At 44.1% G+C, this 19,041-nt stretch overlaps 1 protein-coding gene across 3 annotated transcripts in view; it reads right to left on the reverse strand.

The window, feature by feature from the left end:
* AK4 (adenylate kinase 4) overlaps nt 1–14,100 on the reverse strand; it is a 47,875-nt gene extending 33,775 nt beyond the window's left edge. The window contains exons 1-2 of one of the 3 annotated variants that reach the window (XM_077333451.1): nt 13,916–14,100; nt 12,846–13,003 (exon numbers count right to left, since the gene is read on the reverse strand). In XM_077333451.1, the coding sequence (XP_077189566.1) occupies nt 12,846–13,003; nt 13,916–14,043 (286 nt within the window). In that variant the 5' untranslated portion in view covers nt 14,044–14,100. The other 2 variants (XM_077333452.1, XM_077333450.1) reach the window with 2 other exon arrangements.
* Between the last annotated feature and the right edge of the window lie 4,941 nt (nt 14,101–19,041).

The following is a 19,041-nucleotide window of genomic DNA, read 5'->3' on the forward strand; positions in this document are numbered from 1 at the left end:
TTGATTAATTTATGTTCAGATTATTTTTCTTTAATTCACTATATATATCAAAGACTAGCAGGAAGGCCCACTGCAGTGTGCAATGCCACAGGCGCTGGCGAGGATGGTTATTTGGGGGGGCGCAGTGGGTGGGTGGAGTGGCCTGTGTGCCACGGTTGTCATGGTGCATCGGGAAAGGTAGTGGGGCATTCACGGGGCTGTGGGTGGGTGGATCTCCACATTGCAGGGGCAGTGGGCAGGCAGCGTACCTCATTGTCTGGCAGCCGAGTATCTTGGGACACAGGGTGGTGCGTGCAGCGTCTTTGCGATGTCCTCAGCATTTGGAGGGCGGGGACGGGGCTGCCATTTCTGAATGAGTGTTGCATGGTGGCACCCAGTGCGGGCTCGGCAGCACAACTACTTGCAGCCCTTCCTGTTCTCTGATGCCAGGTAGGTAAAGGGAGTGTTGGGCCAGCGGAGAAGCGTTGTCCTCAGCAGCCAGGGTCGTCTGCAGGCTGGCTGTTGGGCAGGAGACCAGGGAGGGTGTGAGCTTTAGGGGCCGGAATCAAGCTCGGGCAGTTTTCGTGGGGCTGGACATGCTCCACCCACAGGCCCGTTTCAGAAATATATAAGGGAACCATGGATAAGGATGCTTTGAAAGCATTGCATATTATGATTAATTTATATGAGCTGGCAAGAAGTAAAATCTCCACAGGTTCTCTTTTGGAATACAAAGATATACTTAGGAGGCTACACAAGCAACGTACAGACATTGGCCCATAGAAGATTCTATATCTCTATGGCATGATGCACAGCAGTATACAATAAAATGGTATTTCAGTTCACTATCTTAATTCATTTTGCTGATTCAGTAGGTGGTACATGATAAATCTTAAATTTAACAACATGGGAAAATTACAGCATGAACTTAAAGCTACCTCTATTGCCTATAATTTGATGCTCAAGTATAGAACCGTGGATTCCTCAATGTGAACTCAGAAGAAAAAAGGAAAGCACGAGGCACAATGATATTGTAGTCTTCTCTATGTTTATAAGTGAAAAGGTTATAACATAAAGTATAAATGGTCAAACATAAAGAGTCAACCAAAACGGGATCCTAGGTTAAGTGACCCGCTTTCTGTATTATCTTCATCAATGGTTGCTCTTCCAATATACTGTCATAGTAGTAGGTGTAGTATCACCTTGGCAAAATGCTCATAATCATCTGGGGATTTCATAAAGTGCCCCTAATTTGATGCTAGCAATTTGAATGCAATATAAAATAGTATGTTACAGGAAATCAATGAAAGTCATAGGCTTAAGAATCTAATTCAAGTTACTAAAGTATTCCTGTTTAACTAATGCCAGGTAGACAGAGACTTGCTAGTAGGGGGCCCACAGGATGACCACAGTTTCAGCCAGACTGAGAACTTCTTGCTCAGTTTCTCATGCTGGGAATGAGATGCTGTTAGAGAACATGAGAGTAGTTATGGACAGTGGCAACACCCATTTGGAAAGCTGCCTACCTTGTTTCACAATATTATCCTACCTAAGGCAGGAAAAAGAAGTTTCTATAACATACTATATTCTAAATTAGTTTGGAATTTGACTTTGCCATGTAGAATGATACCGTATCAAATCAAAACAACACACCATAAAGTCTGATGCAACAGAATAATAAGGTCTTTTTGCTAAGGGAAAAAAAAACTTATTCTGAGTCATTACCGTATTTGCCAGCGTATAAGATGACTGGGCGTATAAGACTACCCCCCAACATTTCCACTCAAAATATAGTACTATGGGCCATTATGGGCAGCTATGTCTATCCCAACTGAAGTGCACCCGGCGTACAGGATGACCCCCCCACTTGGAGGCATGTTTTTCAGGCGGAAAAAGTAGTCTTATACACCAGCAAATACTGTATGTCCCTTTAGACAAGGATTATCCTTGTGCTGTAATATATTCAGCTTGCAATTTCAAACGTATATCACTTGTTTCCAGCCCCGGTTCTGCAACTTTCAGTGTTCGGAATAATGTTCTGCAAATACAATTGTTGCTACCCATTGTAAAAGAGATGTAAACAGGAAAACAACCATTATATAAAGGTAAAGGTATCCCCTGTGCAAGCACTGGGTCATGTCTGACCCTTGGGGTGACGCCCTCTAGCGTTTTCATGGCAGACTCAATATGGGGTGGTATGCCAGTGCCTTCCCCAGTTATTACCGTTTACCCCCCAGCAAGCTGGGTACTCATTTTACCGACCTCAGAAGGATGGAAGGCTGAGTCAACCTTGAGCCGGCTGCTGGGATTGAACTCCCAGCCTCATGGGTAGAGCTTTCAGACTGCATGTCTGCTGCCTTACCACTCTGTGCCACAAGAGGCTGTAACCATTATATATGTATCTCTAAATAATCAAATTACACACAGCACATTGCCTAAAATAGCGATCCCCAACCTGTGGACCGCAGACCACATGTGGTCCTTCGACTAATTGGAGGTGGGCCCCGAAGGACACCTTCTCCCCCCCCCCTCCGGCCCTTTACTTCATCCTCCCCAGCCCTTTACAACACACTTCATTGTTGTGGCATGTCTGTATCTTATTTTGAAGGGATGTTTAAACATTACCATAGCGATCAGAGAGCGCTAGGGCAGTGGTTGAGAGTAGAGGAGTAAACTACCCCCCCCCACCAGGCCTCAGTAAAAGGCGTTGAGTGGTCCCCGGTGAGTGGTCCCCAGCGTTGAGTGGTCCCCGGTGATAAAAAGGTTGGGGATCACTGGCCTAAAACATCTGTTTAATCTGAAACACTGAATTAGTAAATTTCACTTTAGTGGTTGTTCTTAGCTAGAGAGAGAGGCCCCTTCTCAGCAAAAGCTCAATTCTAGGTTGCTTACATATAGACAATACCAAGGCAAATAAAACTGTAAACTATATTTAAATAACAAAAGATCAGCTACAAGGCTATCCTCAATTCTTTCTAAAGTAAATGGCCATCATCCTGGTTTTTACCTGAGAACTCAAGTATCAAAAACTGAACTCTGAATTCTTCGGATTGTATAGATTAGAATAAGGAACCCATTAAATTATTGTCAACTAGTAAAATTACACTGGATACTGGGTTCCATGGGCCCACACAAATTTTTGCTTCTTTTAAAGAACCAGCTCATGGAGCACAGAAGTGATCAGGATAATGGAGCGGACTTTTTCTAATGTAATATGGCTGCATGAAGCTGCCCTAAAGCAGTGGTCCCCAACCTTTTTATCACCGGGGACCGGTCAACACTTGACAATTTTACTGAGTACCGGGGGGGATAGTCTTTGGCCGAGGGACGTCACCACTGCCGCCTGAGCCCCTGCTCCACTTGCTTTCCTGCCGGTGCCCCTGACTTCCCGCCGCCTGCTGGGGGGTGCTGCCAGCAGCAGCTGGGCAGTGCCATGCCAAGGGGGAACCCCAGCCATGGCGGCCACCCGAGAGCACCAAAGGTGACCCGGTGGCAGGCTGGCAGCGCAGCCCCCGAGGCAGCAGCCGGGGAGGAAGACAAGGAGGAGCCGCAGCCCGGTACTGACTGATCCACGGACTGGTACAGGTCCCCAGACCAGGGGTTGGGGACCACTGCCCTAAAGGACTTAATTGCAAAGGAATGAAGGTTTAACCCCCTCTTTCCTGGTACCATAGTCCCAATCTGAATTGGTATGATGTGTACCAAATACTTAAAAGGATACGGGGGGGGGGGGGAGGCAGTTTGGAAGCTCATTCATGGGACTATGACCATCAAGTCAGTTTTGTGTATGAGAACTTTGGACTTAACCACATGGTTTGATATTATGAGCAACGTTTTTTCCATAGCTTCCTGGTACTTCAATCCTAACACTGTTCCAAAAACAACATAAAGGGAAAGAAGATTAAGCAAAATGTTCTAATTTTCTTCACAGAAAATTCTTCACAAATACAGAAGGCTCTGTATTTTAAGATCCATAACATATTATAGAATAATAGAGTTGGAAGGGACCTCATGGGTCATCTAGTCCAACCCCGTGCACTATGCAGGACACTCACATCCCAATCATTCATCTACTGTAACCTGGCACCCCTATGCCTTCACAGAATCAGCCCCTCCATCAGATGGCTATCTAGCCTACGTTTAAAAATTTCCAAATATGGAGAACCCACCACCTCCCTAGGAAACCTGTTCCACTGAGAAACCACTCTGTCAGGAACTTCTTCCGGATGTTTAGATGGAATTTCTTTTGAATTAATTTCATCCTATTTGTTCTGGTCTGTTCCTCTGGGGCAAGAGAGAACAATTCTGCTCCATCCTCCATATGGCACCCTTTTAGATACTTGAAGATGGTTATCAGTTCCCCTCTCAGTCATCTTCTCTCTAGGCTAAACAGACCAAGCTCCCACAACCTTTCTTCATATGTCTTGGTCTCCAAACCCCTCACCATCTTTGTTGCCCTCCTCTGGACACGTTCCAGTTTGTCAACATCCCTCTTCAATTGGGGTGCCCAAAACTGAACACAGTACTCCAAGTGAGGCCGAACCACAGCAGAGTAAAGCGGTACCATCACCTCCTGTGATCTGGACACAATACTCCATTTGATACAGCCCAAAATCCCATTTGCCTTTTTATCCACTGCTGACTCATGTTCAATGTATGGTCTACTAAGACTCCTAGATCCTTTTCGCACATGCTACTGCCAAGACAAGTCTCCCCATCTTATATTGGGGTTTTTGGTTTTTCCTACCTAAATGCAGAACTTTACATTTGTCCCTATTGAAATTGTATTCAGTTTAGCCCACTTCTCGAGCCTATCAAGATCATCCTGTATTCTGTTGCTGTCTTCAGTTGTGTTTGTTACCCCTCCCAGTTTAGTATCATCTGCAGATTTAAGAAGTATCCCCTCTTATCCCTCATCTAAATCATTTATAAATATGTTGAATAACACAGGTCCCAGGACAGATCCTTGGGGTACTCCACTTGTCACTTTTCCAAGAAGATGCTGAACCATTAACAAGTACCCTCTGGGTACGATTTGTCAACCAGTTATTGATCCACCTGACATAATTAGGATCCATACCACATTTTACCAACTTGTGAACAAGAATATCATGTGGAAACTTATCAAAAGATTTACTGAAATCCAGATAAACTATGTCCACGGCATTCCCCTGATCCAGCAAGGTAGTCAATTTCTCGAAAAAAGAGATAAGGTTGGTCTGGCATGACTTGTTCTTGCGAAACCCGTGCTGAGTCTTAGAAATCACAGCTCTCAGTTCCAGCTGCTCAAGGACCGAGTGTTTGATTATTTGTTCCAAAATTTTGCCAGCTACAGATGTCAAGCTGACGGGTCGATAATTACCCGGATCCTCCTTTTTCCCTTTCTTGAAGATGGGGACAACATTTGCCCGCCTCCAATCGACTGATACTTCACCTGTTCTCCAAGAAGTGTCCAAAATAATGGACAGAGGTTCAGAGATGACATCTGCAAGTTCTTTTAGTACCCTTGGATGCAGTTCATCTTGCCCAGAAGACTTTGTTTCATTTAAAGAAACTAGATGTTTGTGCACTGTTCCAACAGTGAACCTAGGCCACCATTCCCCTCCCCCGTGTTGTGTTACGTTGTTGCCACACTGATCACTATTTCCTTCACAAGAGAAGACCGAGGAGAAATCGCTTCAGTCCTCTCTTTATCATCTGTTATAATTTCACTTTCTTGTCCTCGCAGTGGTCCTATGGTGTCCCTATTCTTTTTCTTGCTTGAAATATAACTAAAGATCCTTTTTCATTATGTTTAGCATTTCTTGCTAGCCTAAGCTCATATTGAGCTTTAGCTTTTCTAACACTCCCCCTACAATTATTGGTTATTTGTTTATACTCATCCTTGGTAATAAGGCCTTCCTTCCATTTCCTAAATGACTCTTTTTTTATTCCTCAAGTCTTTTGACAACTGCTTATGGAGCCAACTTGGCTTCCTTAGGCTCCTTCCATCTTTTCTTCTCAAGGGAATTGTTTGTGATTGAGCCTTCAGGATTTCGCTTTTAAGGAACTCCCAGCCCTCTTGGACTCTCATCTTTTTAAGTCTTTCTGACCATGGGACTCTATGCAACATACCTTTAAGTCTGTGAAAATCAGCTTTCCTGAAGTCCAGTCTATACGTACGACTACGTAGAGGTTCTCTCTTTCCCACAATTGAAAATTCGAAAAGCACATGGTGACTGCTACCAAGTGTGCCCACTACTTCTACCTCATCTACCAGTTCTTCCCTATTGATGAGAATCAAATCTAAAATAGCAGAGCCCCTGGTTCCCCTCTCTACTTTCTAGGAAATGAAGCTGTCGGCAAGACAAGTTAAGAATTTAACAGAGTTTGCATTTTTAGCAGAGTTGGTCTTCCAACAGATATCGGGGTAATTGAAGTCACCCATGATCACTGTTTCCCCCTTTTTTGAAAATTGTGTAATTTGGCCTAGCAGTATCTCATTCAAGTCCTCTGACTGGCTTGGTGGTCTATAGCATACACGCACAACAATACCACTCTCATTTCCTAGACCTTTTATATTTACTCAAATACACTCAACTGAACTTTCATGCTCGGGTACCTGTATTTCTTCACAAGTATAAAGATTCCTAACATATATTGCTAACACCTCCCCCCTTCTTTTCTTGTCTGTCCCTTCTGAATAGATTATACCCCTCAATTTTAGTATTCCAATTGTGAGTATTATCCCACCAATAAGTCTCTGGATTTCATCAGTCTCTTTGCAAGGTACAAAGGATGGATGTATAACATCTAAAGGCAACACTGACAGATAAACCTACCTGTCCACTTAGGTTATCAGAACATGCTACATTTTATGACCTCTCACCAAAAGGAAGTACAACATGATGTTAAAAGGAGTCATGAAACTGCCTTATATTGAGTCAGACCATTAAAGTCAGTATTGTCTACTCAGACTGGCACTGGCTCTCCAGGGTCTCAAGAAGAAACCTTTCACATCACACTTCTGTCTTTACAGAAAATGGCAAGGATTGAACCTGGAATCTTCTATCTGCCAAGCAAATGTTCTACCACCGAGCCACGAAGTTTTCCCATAGAAGGATCCATGGGTTTTTTTATGGTTGTAGCAAGAATATGAAATTCCATTTCCTACAAGCCACTTTTTAAAATGTCTCTCTTAGTTTCGATTAAACTGGTTAAGACAGTTTTACTTTGGCACAATTTTGGCTTGATACATCTTGATTTCCAGTTGTAAAAGAAAGCTAAGTTTTGTAAGATGGTAGAGGGTACCCGTTTCTTTTTTTGGTTGGCAGTAGAGCAAAAGCGATGCTTGTATCCATCACACTGAAGTTGCTAGGCAAGTGCCCTACTACTCATCAGAGTGGAGGGAAGAGAGAAAAATTACAGGGATAGATTTCAAACCTTCACTGCAATCTCAGCATTTAGGCAGCAACACTGCATTTTTCTAAAGCAAGATATAAGCATAGAGGTCTAAACAAAAGGATTTGGCTGACATTCAGCTGTCTTCACTTTTATTTCTATACCACCCACCCAGAATTTTAAAACACTCGCCATTCAGTACTATGCTGCAACAATTCCTTGATGTTTCTCAGAGCTGCTATTGGTTGGTACTTTCTTTTTCCGCAACCTCTTATTTTAGTTATAAAGGCAAAAAGGTTCTGGCTTCCTGTAGTATATAAGCAATTAGTTGTTTAAATGTGAGGAAAGATTTATTATTGAACATTTTAAAGAAACGTATAGTTAGGTTAGTAACTCAACTTATAGTTAGGCTTGAAACTCAACATAAAGAAAACAAAGATCATAGCATCCGGCCCTCTCGATTCCTGGCAAATAGATGGGGAAGAAATGGAGATAGTGACAGGTTTTATTTTCCTGGGCTCCAAGATCACTGCAGATGGGGACTGCAGCAAAGAAATTAAAAGACACTTGCTCCTGGGGAGGAAAGCTATGACAAATCTAGACAGCATCCTAAAAAGCAGAGACATCACCCTGCCAACAAAAGTGCGTCTAGTCAAGGTTATGGTATTCCCAGTTGCAATGTATGGCTGCGAAAGTTGGACCATAAGGAAGGCCAAGCGTCAAAGAATTGAGGCTTTTGAACTCTGGTGCTGGAGAAGACTCTTGCGAGTCCCTTGGACTGCAAGGCGAACAAACCGGTCAGTCCTGGAGGAGATCAGCCCTGACTGCTCCTTAGAAAGCCAGATCCTGAAGATGACACTCAAATACTTTGGCCACCTCATGAGAAGGAAGGACTCCCTGGAGAAGAGCCTAATGCTGGGAGCGATCGAGGGCAAAAGAAGAAGGGGACAACAGAGAATGAGGTGGCTGGATGGAGTCACTGAAGCCGTAGGTGCAAACTTAAATGGACTCAGGGGACTGGTAGAGGACAGGAAGGCCTGGAGGATCATTGTCCATGGGGTCACGATGGGTCAGACACGACTTCGCACCTAACAATAACAACAACAACCTTTTCCGCATGAGTTTTCTTATGGAAGCCCAACCAGTTGTCTTGCAGCTGCGATGCAGCAGGAATTGGGGTTCCAGGTGCATTTCCTGTACCAGTCAGTCCCCATAACAGCTAAACATCCTGGAACTATGAGGGAACTTTGCCCTAGGTTTGTTTCTTTAAAACATGGTAACAAATGTACCATTTTATTAAAAACATAACTCACAAAAACATTCTGGTGTCATGCACTGGTAGGGAGATGGCTGCTAGGTGGGCAGGATCAGGAAAACCCAGAATTTCCTGCCTATACAGGAGCCAGTCCAGCTTTTCTATAATCTTCCCAAAACATCACAGCAAAGCAGGTTTGGGAAAGGTTGCAAAAAAGACAAGGAAAACCAGTGTGGTGCAAGGAGGCAGCAAGAAAAAACCCAATATGACCAAATTTAATGCAAAAACATCCATGTAGAAACATTCTTATCTGGTACAAAGGCTCTATTTGGTTGTAAATTAACATGTTTTAACGATCAGATTTGCACACAGCTTAAGTGGAGTATTAGTATTCCTAAAAAAATGAATTAAAGCTTCCCTTTTCCTTGGGGATTTATATCAGTGACTTTACATTGACTGATTTATTTCAAACCTTAACAATACTGTAATTCACACATATGCTCATCATATTAAAAGTATGACTGCAAGGCTTCAAGGCAACAATATATAATTAACATTTATTCAGTGCAATGAGTTTCAACCCACAGAAGTTTTGCTGGCTGCAATTCCATGTATAGTTACACACATGAAGCCCCATTTAAATCAATGAGGTCTAACAACATAATAGTAGCTTATCTGAATACAGTTATTAAGGTCAATTCAATGACAATCTTGCAGTACTAATTACTTAATTATATTCTATTAAAATCAATGCCACTTTCATACCATGTCTTCATAATTAAACTGAAACATCATTCACAAGAGGCACAGGTCTACCACCATGTCATATACATCCCAATTCACTTTTATTAAACATTTGCAGTAAAAGAAATGCCTGACTACCTTTTTGAAGACTGCATTACTTGCTAATATCAAAAAGCAACTATTGCCTCATCTGTAGCATATGAATTTACAAAGCTCCTTTGAGCTGAATCCACAAGGCTTAGTTAGTCCTATTTGCTCTAACTGATAGAAGACGTCTGAGGACTCAAGGAAAAAGAGAACTAGAAATTTAAAAACTAGTTTTAATGTAAACCGCCCTGAGTCTTCGGGGATGGAGGTATATAAATCTAAATAAATAAATAAATAAAAATGCCTCGGATTACCTTCTACATGTAAAAACATGCACTGAGCCACAGCCCATCCCCAAAACCAGAGGTGCACCCACACAAGCTGTTTACATATCAACTATATACAGGTGTCAGGACAAGCTGCAAGTTATCAGGTGTAAACATAGCTTGTTGTCATGCTCACTCTTCCCTCCTACCACCTCCCTAGCCATTGTATGCATGGGGCTTGACTGAAACCTGCCATTTTAATCAAGCCTCAGTTTGCCAGGATACACAAATGCAAGTGCTTTGGTAAAACAGAATTTGCTTTCCCCCAGAAAAGCCAGGATTTGAAGCTGCTGTTAACATCTAGTTCAAAGTCAGGCCTTGGAGAATAAACAAACCCAGTCTCCAAAAATAAGTAAACCCAGTCTTTGCGGTCCCGGCAAGTCCGCGCATGTGCATTTGCGCCGCTTGCATGCCGGCAGCCGCGGCTCCCTCTCCTCGCCCCCCCACAGCGAGAAGCTCGCCAGGCCACGAGCAAATTGGCTGCCGAAGCAGCCAATTTGCTCGCAGCCTGGCGAGAAGAGGGAGCCGTGGCCCGGCACTGAGGCCTTCGCAGCCCAGCACCTGTCTGCGGCCCAGGGGTTGGGGACCGCTGCTCTATTTCACATTGGCTATCTTTTCTCTTGGTGCCATAGATTAGAATTAATGACCATATGTTTGATTTAACTTTCCTTTACACTTTAATTAGATAAGCATATAAGCAATAAGACAGTCATCCCAAGTCTTGTTTTTAGGATATTTCAAACTCGACCATGAAAATCAATTGATATTGTACTGTTCTACGTAAATATTCCAAAATGTTTTATGTAAACTGCCCAGAGCTGAAGGGAAGGGCGGTATAAAAATCTAAATACATAAACCATTCTGAGAACTATCTGGACTGCCAGCAGTTTGCCTTGCACTGAAAACCCCTCCCTGATTGAGGACAATAAGACCTTCTATATGCCAGTTAATGATGTATTGGCAATATTTGCACAATGCACTGGAGAAAGTGAAGGCATTCTCCCTACTACATCATAATAGGAAACTAGATTCAATTGGGTAGCCGTGTTGGTCTGAATCAGCAGAACAAATTTAGAGTCCAGTGGCACCTTTAAGACCAATAGAGTTTTATTTAAAGTATATGAGCTTTTGTGTGCACAAACAGTTCCTCAGATACAATATGCAATACAATATACATATACAGTATGATATTGTATCTGAAGAAGTGTGCATGCACACAAAAGCCCATACCTTGAATAAAACTTTGCTGGCCTTAAAGATGTCACTGGAATCTAAATTTGTTATTGTAGGAAACTGTCATACTTTCTAAAATCATTCAGCCATTCAGATGTACATTTCTTCAACCTCCAGGCTGAGCTACTGCAATGCATTCTACACATTGCAGCCTATCTGTTAACTGGCTCAACTTACCATGAGAATTTAGTGCCTATTTTGAAACTTCAGATGCTTCCAATTTGTTCCCAGGCTCAATTCACAGTGCTGAAAGTTTTAGATGGAACTCAGGCCCATAGCCTCATGAGCCCTGGCAGGGGCAAAGCCCCCCCTCAAATTTTCTCTGCCCTCTCAGCACACATTCACTAGCCTCATGGTTGTGGCAGTGGTGAATAAGAAGTGGCTGCAGGAGTTGGCAGTAGAGTCAGGTGGGTAAAACATAGGTGGGTAAAGCATGGCATGGTAGTGAATGTGTGAGGTGGGTGCTGCTGAATGCAGCCAATGCAGTGGGTAGTGCTCATCATCTGAGTCCTCCCATCCTGCCTCATGTGCCCACCACCTTTGAGGAGCCACTCTGCCAAGTGCCGGGTGGGAATCCGTGGCAAGGTTCATGAGCCTTTTTTGAGGAAGGGGGAGAGAGGGGCCTTGTGCCCTGGGGAGGGAAGGAGGAGTGTGCCTGGTGAGACAGGGGCTGGCAGCCAATCACACAGCCTTGGGCTACTGCCCCTTTATAAAATTCCCCCTAAGAAAAAAATTCTGTCTACAACGCTAGTGCAAATGGGCTTTCTTCCAACAGCAATGGAAACCAACAATTCTCCTACAGTCAAAGCAAATGGATATCACTTCTCTCCCACAGCAGCAACAGTGTAGATTTCTGTTATTTTAGCACACTGGTTGGACCAATTGCCAGTTCTGTGCATCACAGTTCCATGTTCGGTGCATCACTGTACACCCCATTTCCATTTTAAAATCTGCAAGGAATAAGAGGCACAAACAGCTTCAATACTTCATTTGAAAGGAAAGCTTCACATCCCCTTTTTGTGAACACTTGGCATGTGACAATTACAATTGTCACCTTCACTATGTCTCATAAATGAACTAATCTTACCCATTATACCTTAGTTGATATTTATATCCCACCCACTCTTCAAAAATGGAGAGAATATTTCCTAGCACCACATACCATTTATCCTCACCACTGTCTTCTGAAGCAGGTTAGGCTGATATATAGTGACTAGCTCAAGCTAACTATCATGCCAAACTGGGGATTTGAATCCAGGTCCCTATTAGTCTCTCTAAGTCCCATACTGGCTTCTAACTCATCAAATGGCATCAACAGAGGGTCACAAAATAATTAAGCATTCATTTGATCAGTGCTACCTGGCTACACTGAATGTATTCATTAACTGAAGTGGCCTCATCAGCCCCTTGTGTTAGTAGGGAAAGACTATGGTATGTTGCAACCCATTCCTTTCTTTGCCTTCACTCTGCCACTACAGCACTGGCACCAGGCTCGGAGACAGTTGGGGATCTAAACTGGGAGGACACTGAACCTGGAGTATCCCTGCTAACTTAATGTGATTGTTCTTCATGGCATGCTGTCTAGAGATTCCAAATCCAGAATATGCACAACAACAGATGCCACACTTGTCAATCCCTCCAACACACAAAGAACACAACAATCCGACCTTTTGCAGTAAGGGCTACAGGCCCACTATTGTTATCAACCTCCGCAAAGCCAGGCAATGCACAATCCGAAGAACAAACAAAACCTGAGGAAGGCATGTCCTACATATTCCTTCGCATGTCAGGCAGCACGTACCAGACACGGGAGGGGACCACGGTCTTCCTCCTCCACTTACCGGAGTTTGCCTTGATGTTCTCCCTTAAGAACTGCCCGCTGGAAAGATGCTGGAGGCCAAAGCTCTTGGCGATCCTCTCGCAGACCGTTCCTTTCCCAGAGCCCGGCGGCCCCAGGACAACCGCTCGCAAGAGCCGGGCAGCCATGGGGGTCTCAGACCTGGCAAAAGGAAGCAACAGCCGTCAACCCCACGGCGCCGTCTTCCCAGGCCAGCCGAGCGCCAAAGAGCTCCCGCCGCTACCCTTGCGCCGGCCGGCCCCGAGTCCCCCCGAGCACACAAAGACCCTCCGCAGAAGACCTCCCGCCTCGCCAAAAGTTTAGCGTCTCCCCCCTCCCTCGGGCGGGGAGGAGAAGGGCCGGCGAGCGCCGGGGGCTCATGCCTGTCAGGAGCAGGCAAAGCAACTCGCGAGGCAGGGGACACACACACACACGTGCAAAGTTGGACCGAGCACGACCGCACGCGCTGCCGCCACCCCGCTCTCCCGGCGACTCTTTGCACGTGGGCAAGCCTTCCCAAGTGCCTCCCGACACGAATGATAGGACCCAATCTGACAGGAACCCAGCCCCGCAAAAGACCGCCTCTGGGCTGGGCACAACAGTCGGACGAGACACCCGCCGCCCAGAACATTAACCGGGTGCACGAGTTGTCTAGACATCTCCTAAGAGACTCCGGGCTGGGGGGGGGGGGGGACTACTTCCCATCCTTTGCCCTGACGCCAACTGTTCGCCAACTGCACACGCCCTGCTTTAAACGACTTCTCTGCCGGGGGAAAAAGGTCGGGCAGTCAACTCACCACTTCTTTCGAGCGCTACAAAGGGGGGCGGGGGAGAGATCCAAGGAAAAGAAGCCTGCAAAATGGCGTTTAAAAAATATTTTTCACATGGCATCTATCGATCCTCTCCCAGTCAAAAATAACAGATATTACGGCTGCTCTCTTGCTAGCCCACGGCTCCGCCTGCACCTTTAAGAAAAGAGACCCAGTCTCGTTGCAAACGCAAATTGCTGTTCTCGACTACTCAGCCCGTTCGCACGCAGCAATAGCCCCAGCCCATCATCAGGGAAAGACACACCAGTGGTAGAGAACAGCCAAGCGAACCTCGCCCCCTACGAAGCAAAGAATATTAGGAGTTGTAGTCCTGAATTTTCGTTTTCCGAGAGTTTTGCCTGCACCGATAGACAAATACACTGCATTTCCCATCAGCCCACTTAATGTTAAGACGCCATCCCGCCCTTCTCCACCCACTTTCTCATAGGACAGGATGAATAGAGTGGAATACCGAGGTGTAACTGGGCAACGTGTGACTTTTAAAATGGGGGATTAAGACGCAGGCGCTATTTCATTGGGCCAAGGGTATATTCAATCAAATGCAAACTATTTTCTTCTAATGGGGAGAGGAATGGGAAGGCGACTGTAAGCCGCTTTGAGCCTCCTTTGGGTAAGGAAAAGCGGCATATAAGAACCAACTCTTCTTCTTCTAATAAATCTGGGTTCCTTTTAGTTCTAAATCACAACACCATGATGGAAAGTGGGTCCATCTACCGGTAATTAAGGAAAGTAAAAGTGAGGTAAAGGGCATAATTTAGCAGCCATGGCTACTCAGAGAAGTTAGGTTGAGTTAAATGACAGCTGGCTTCTAAAGTACCATAGTAGCTTATACAAGTATATGAATCTATAGAAATAGTGCTGCCCCCTAACTTGACGAAAAATATCTTGTTCATATTTAATAGAGGATTAATGTAAACGGTAATGACTGGGAAAGGCACTGCCAAGGCCACCCTGTCTTGAGTCTGCCATGAAAACGCTGGAGGGCATCACCCCAAGGGTCAGACATAACCCGGTGCTTGCACAGGGGATACCTTTACCTTTAATGTACAGGAATAGGCAATTGAATGTTTTCATGGTAAGGAGAAAAATATTTCCTGGTAAATAACAGTAAATTAAGCCTTGGTTAAAGGTATATGCGATTTCTCCAGAGTCTAGCTCAAAAGTGGTCAAAAAGTAAAATGTGACAAAATCAAGAAAACTTCTTAAAATTATCATGAAAATTAACAAAAGCAGTTAAAAATCTAACAAACTTTAGTAATAATGGTTCAAGCACAGCATTTGCATCAAAAAAGCCATTAAGGGAAATTGAAAATGTCTTAGAAAATACTAAGCAAATTCTTTTTTACAAATGCAGTTATTTGCCAAAATAATTCAATGCCATTTGTTGAACATCTGTTTGTCTTTGTTTATTCATTTATCTTTGGATTTATATACCACCACTCTCAATTAGTCTTGCGGAGGTTTACAAGAAAATACAATACAACTCCTAAAAAAACCTTAGTACATTAAACATTAAAAGATGGTGATACAGTCAGAGTTCTGAACTGTGAATGTTTCACAGTTGTATGGAGATGTATAGAGCAAGCAACATATGGAGAGGTGAGAACCTTAGATCACTAATAAAAGGCAGTTTGGTTCTCTCTGTGTTTTTGTAAAGTACACTGAATTCTAGGGGATTGTTTGGCTGTTTTGACAAAGGAATATCATTGGCTGTATTTGGTTGTGACAGTCTACTGATGTAACAGAATTGATTTTTGCTATATATTCCCTGTCATGTAAAAATATTATATGACGGTGCTTGCACTCGAAAGCTCACGCCCTGAATAAATCTTGGTTGGTCTTAAAGGTGCTACTGGACTCTGATTTTATTGTGCTACTTCAGACCAACACGGCTACCCATTTGAATCTCACCCCCTGTTCAGCTTGCAGTCAAATGAGCTCTGTCATTAGGAGTGAGGACAATGATCTAACACAGGGGTCATCAACCCCCGGTCTGCGGCCCGGTACACGGTACCAGTCCGCCGGCAGCCGCGCCTGCCTCCCCCCCACCCCAGCGAGAAGCTTGGGGAAGAGGTAGACCGGGCACGCCAACGACACAAACGAGCACACGCAGTTGCCACATGTGTGCATTTGCATCCCCCTGGTGGCGAAAACGTGCATGTGCAGTTGCCACGCATGCACATTAGCGCCCCATGGTGGCGGATATGCGCGTGCACGGCAAGTGCGCGTGCGCGTCAGCTCTCCCCTCACCCCGGAGGCGGTCGTCAGCTCTCCCCTCGCCCCGGAGGCGGTCCCTGACCACAGAAAGGTTGGGGACCGCTAATCTAACACACTAAGGAATCCCCCACCTCAACCATACGACTGTGGAAGAGCACCGTCTTACAGGCCCTGTGGAAAGCTGACAACTCTGACAGCTTTCCATAGCTCTTTGGGGAGCTCATTCCACCAGGCTGGGGCCAGGGCCAAAAAAGCCCTGGCCTTAGTCAAGACCAGCCAAATGTCATGGAGGAGGGGGGCCAGGACAGCTATTAGAAGAAAAGCTTAATGCAAATGAAAATGATGAGACTCATTAGGGGCTTTGTAGCAATGTTTGATTATGTTATATTCTAGTCTAGCAACACCCCAGAGATCAACAAGATTTTCAGAGTATGCTCTTTTGAAAGTTAAATTCTTATAATCCAAAAATCTTGTTGGTGTCTAAGGAGCTACTACATTTGAATCTAACTGTTCTACTGCAGGTCAGCATGGATACCCTCTGAAATTTATTATTATTATTTGATTTATTTCCTGACACTCCCTAAGCAGGCTTGTGGCAGGTAACAGTAGTCTTAAAAACCCATTAAAACTCCCACTAAAAGATTTTAAAAATTCCCAACATGGCGGAAAAATGTCCCACTCCACCCCCTACCAACTAAGGCAATGGAGAAAATGGAGAAGGAGCAATGTACACTTCGAACCCCAGGGGGGGGAACTATCTACCTCGCAGACCCCAGCCTCAACCATAGACCTGGTGGAAGAGCTCCGTTTTACAGGACCTGTGGAACATTGGCAAGATTCCGCAGCTCTTCCGGGAGCTCGTTCCACCAGGTAAGGGCTAGGACAGAAAAAGCCCTGACCCTGGTTGAGGCTAGGTGTGCTTCCCTAGGGCCAGTAACGACCAATAGATTTCCCCCCACAGAGCGTAAGGCCCTGCGGGGAGCATAGGGCGATAGGCGGTCCCTCAGGTATGTGGATCCCAACCCGCATAAGGCCTTGAAGTCCAGAACCTTGAACCGGGTCCAGGCAGCAATTGGGAACCAATGCAGCTGCCTCAGCACAGGCTGGATGTGGGCCCTCCAAGGTGTGTCAGTGAGGCCCCTAGCAGCTGCATTTTGCACTAGCTGAAGTTTCCGGATCAAGGACAAGGGCAGGCCCGTGTAGAGCGAGTTACAGAAATCTAATCTGGAGGTAACTGTCGCATGGATCACTGGCTAAGTGATCGGGATTAGCTTGTTTGGTTCTTCAGACACATCTCGTAAGTAGATATCTCCTTCAATATTAATTGTAACAAATTCCTGCTTTAAGTGCAATCAAATACTTGTGGATTAGTGTCATAAAGCAGGAACAAATAGCTAACTATTTGCTATATTAATAGTCTCCAGCATCCTCTCCTGTCACTGGATTATTCCCACCGGTAAATGACAACAATTTCTTATCATTCTTTTTAGTGTTCTAATCTAGTTACCAAATTATATGCATTTTTACTCTGAAGTAATGTTTATAACCATGCTCACCTGCTATTCAAGCTATTCTAGAGGTCTGAAAAATTGGCATTCCATAGCTAAAAGGCTACCACAAGAGATCAGATTGGAGAATGTTTTAATGGTTTGATTTAATTTGTGGAGGACTGTTTGGATAGTCCCTGTGCACAGTTCCCTAGATGCTGTGATGTTGCAACAGTGCTTATGCTTTAGACCCACAATCCCAGTTTATTAAAGGAATACAACTTGGTCAATGGAGCTTATTGTTAACAACAGACAGGCAATTTGATTCACCATGTTTATTTTAGTTTTATGCTTACTTTATTTCTGAATGCAAATATGATGTATCAGGGGGAGGAAATCTCAGAAGAAATTTTTTTCCAAAAAAGCAGTCCTGAACCTCTCTCACTACTTGGAAAGGAAAGCACTGTACAACATCTCATCTGAGAGGTCATATTTGGAGCATGCAGTGCTAAAATTCTGCCTTAGGCAGTCAGGGAGAGTTTTGAGACCCTGGAACTTTGGAATCTCTTTTGAGGAGTACCCAGAAATTGCAGAAATTACTAAATGGAGATTGCTTTTGTGCATTTGATCAAGTGTCCTCCAGGACATTAAATGCTGCAACAGATCTGCAGGTCTTCAACATGCCATATGACATTTTCTTGCTTGTGATGGAGAGCCAGTTTTATTAGCGCTATTGTTGCTATTCTAGAGCCATTTGTCCAACACCATTTATTTTTATGTTTCCATGGTTACTTTTGAGCACTAGAAATCCTGACAGGCCCCAGATGCCACACAACCCCCCCCCCTTTATTCTTGCTGGCATTCTTTGCAGTAGGGCTAAAGTAACTCCTTACCTTTTTCTTCCTTTAAGCACTTTTCTCCTGGCCTGTTAACATAGAAGCAACAGTAACTATACAGGGTTCATAGTAGAAAGTAGGAAATAGTAAGCCATTCAAGATTTATAAGCTCTTGTAGTTGTGTAGATGAAGAATTCTGACCCATTGAGTTTTTAAAGACCCTGCAATATTTAGATACAACAGTAACCTGCTGAAATTCTCATCTCTAGGGAAGTTCAGCAGATAGGCATGCCATTATAGAGAAACAGCAGCTGTGGTTTTTTAATTAGATCATAACTATAAAAAACCCTCTATAATTAATTGAATTGTGAAATATTCCAAAAGAAGGAATTCCGGGAGGGGAGAGGGGTGTGGAGATGGCATGAATTTAATGTATTGCTGGTTCACAGGAGCATGTGCTTTACCTGACAAGTGCCTTATCAAATGCATGGGTTGTATGAACAGAAAAATAGACTTTAATAACCTGAATTTCCTGGAATAATTTCAGTGCTTTTTAAAATGGAGTCAGTTCAGATATTCCACCATGAGCCTGAAAGCAGAATTAATAAACAAATGTATAATCCAATTCAGTGGTGTGTGTGTTTTAACATCATGTTATAAATAATAGTAACTTTACAAAGCAAGTGTTTAAAATGGTAATGCAACTGGGGGGATTTAATTTGAGCATTTCTTCCATGGTATCAAAGGGCGGAAACAAATGCTGATAGGGAGAGAGTGGCATTTCCCCCTCCCCAGGCAAAACCAGTTCTGTTTTGAAACCATCTTAAACT

Source organism: Paroedura picta, chromosome 4, assembly GCF_049243985.1.
Source record: "Paroedura picta isolate Pp20150507F chromosome 4, Ppicta_v3.0, whole genome shotgun sequence".
In the NCBI taxonomy this organism is placed as follows: Eukaryota; Metazoa; Chordata; class Lepidosauria; order Squamata; family Gekkonidae; genus Paroedura; species Paroedura picta.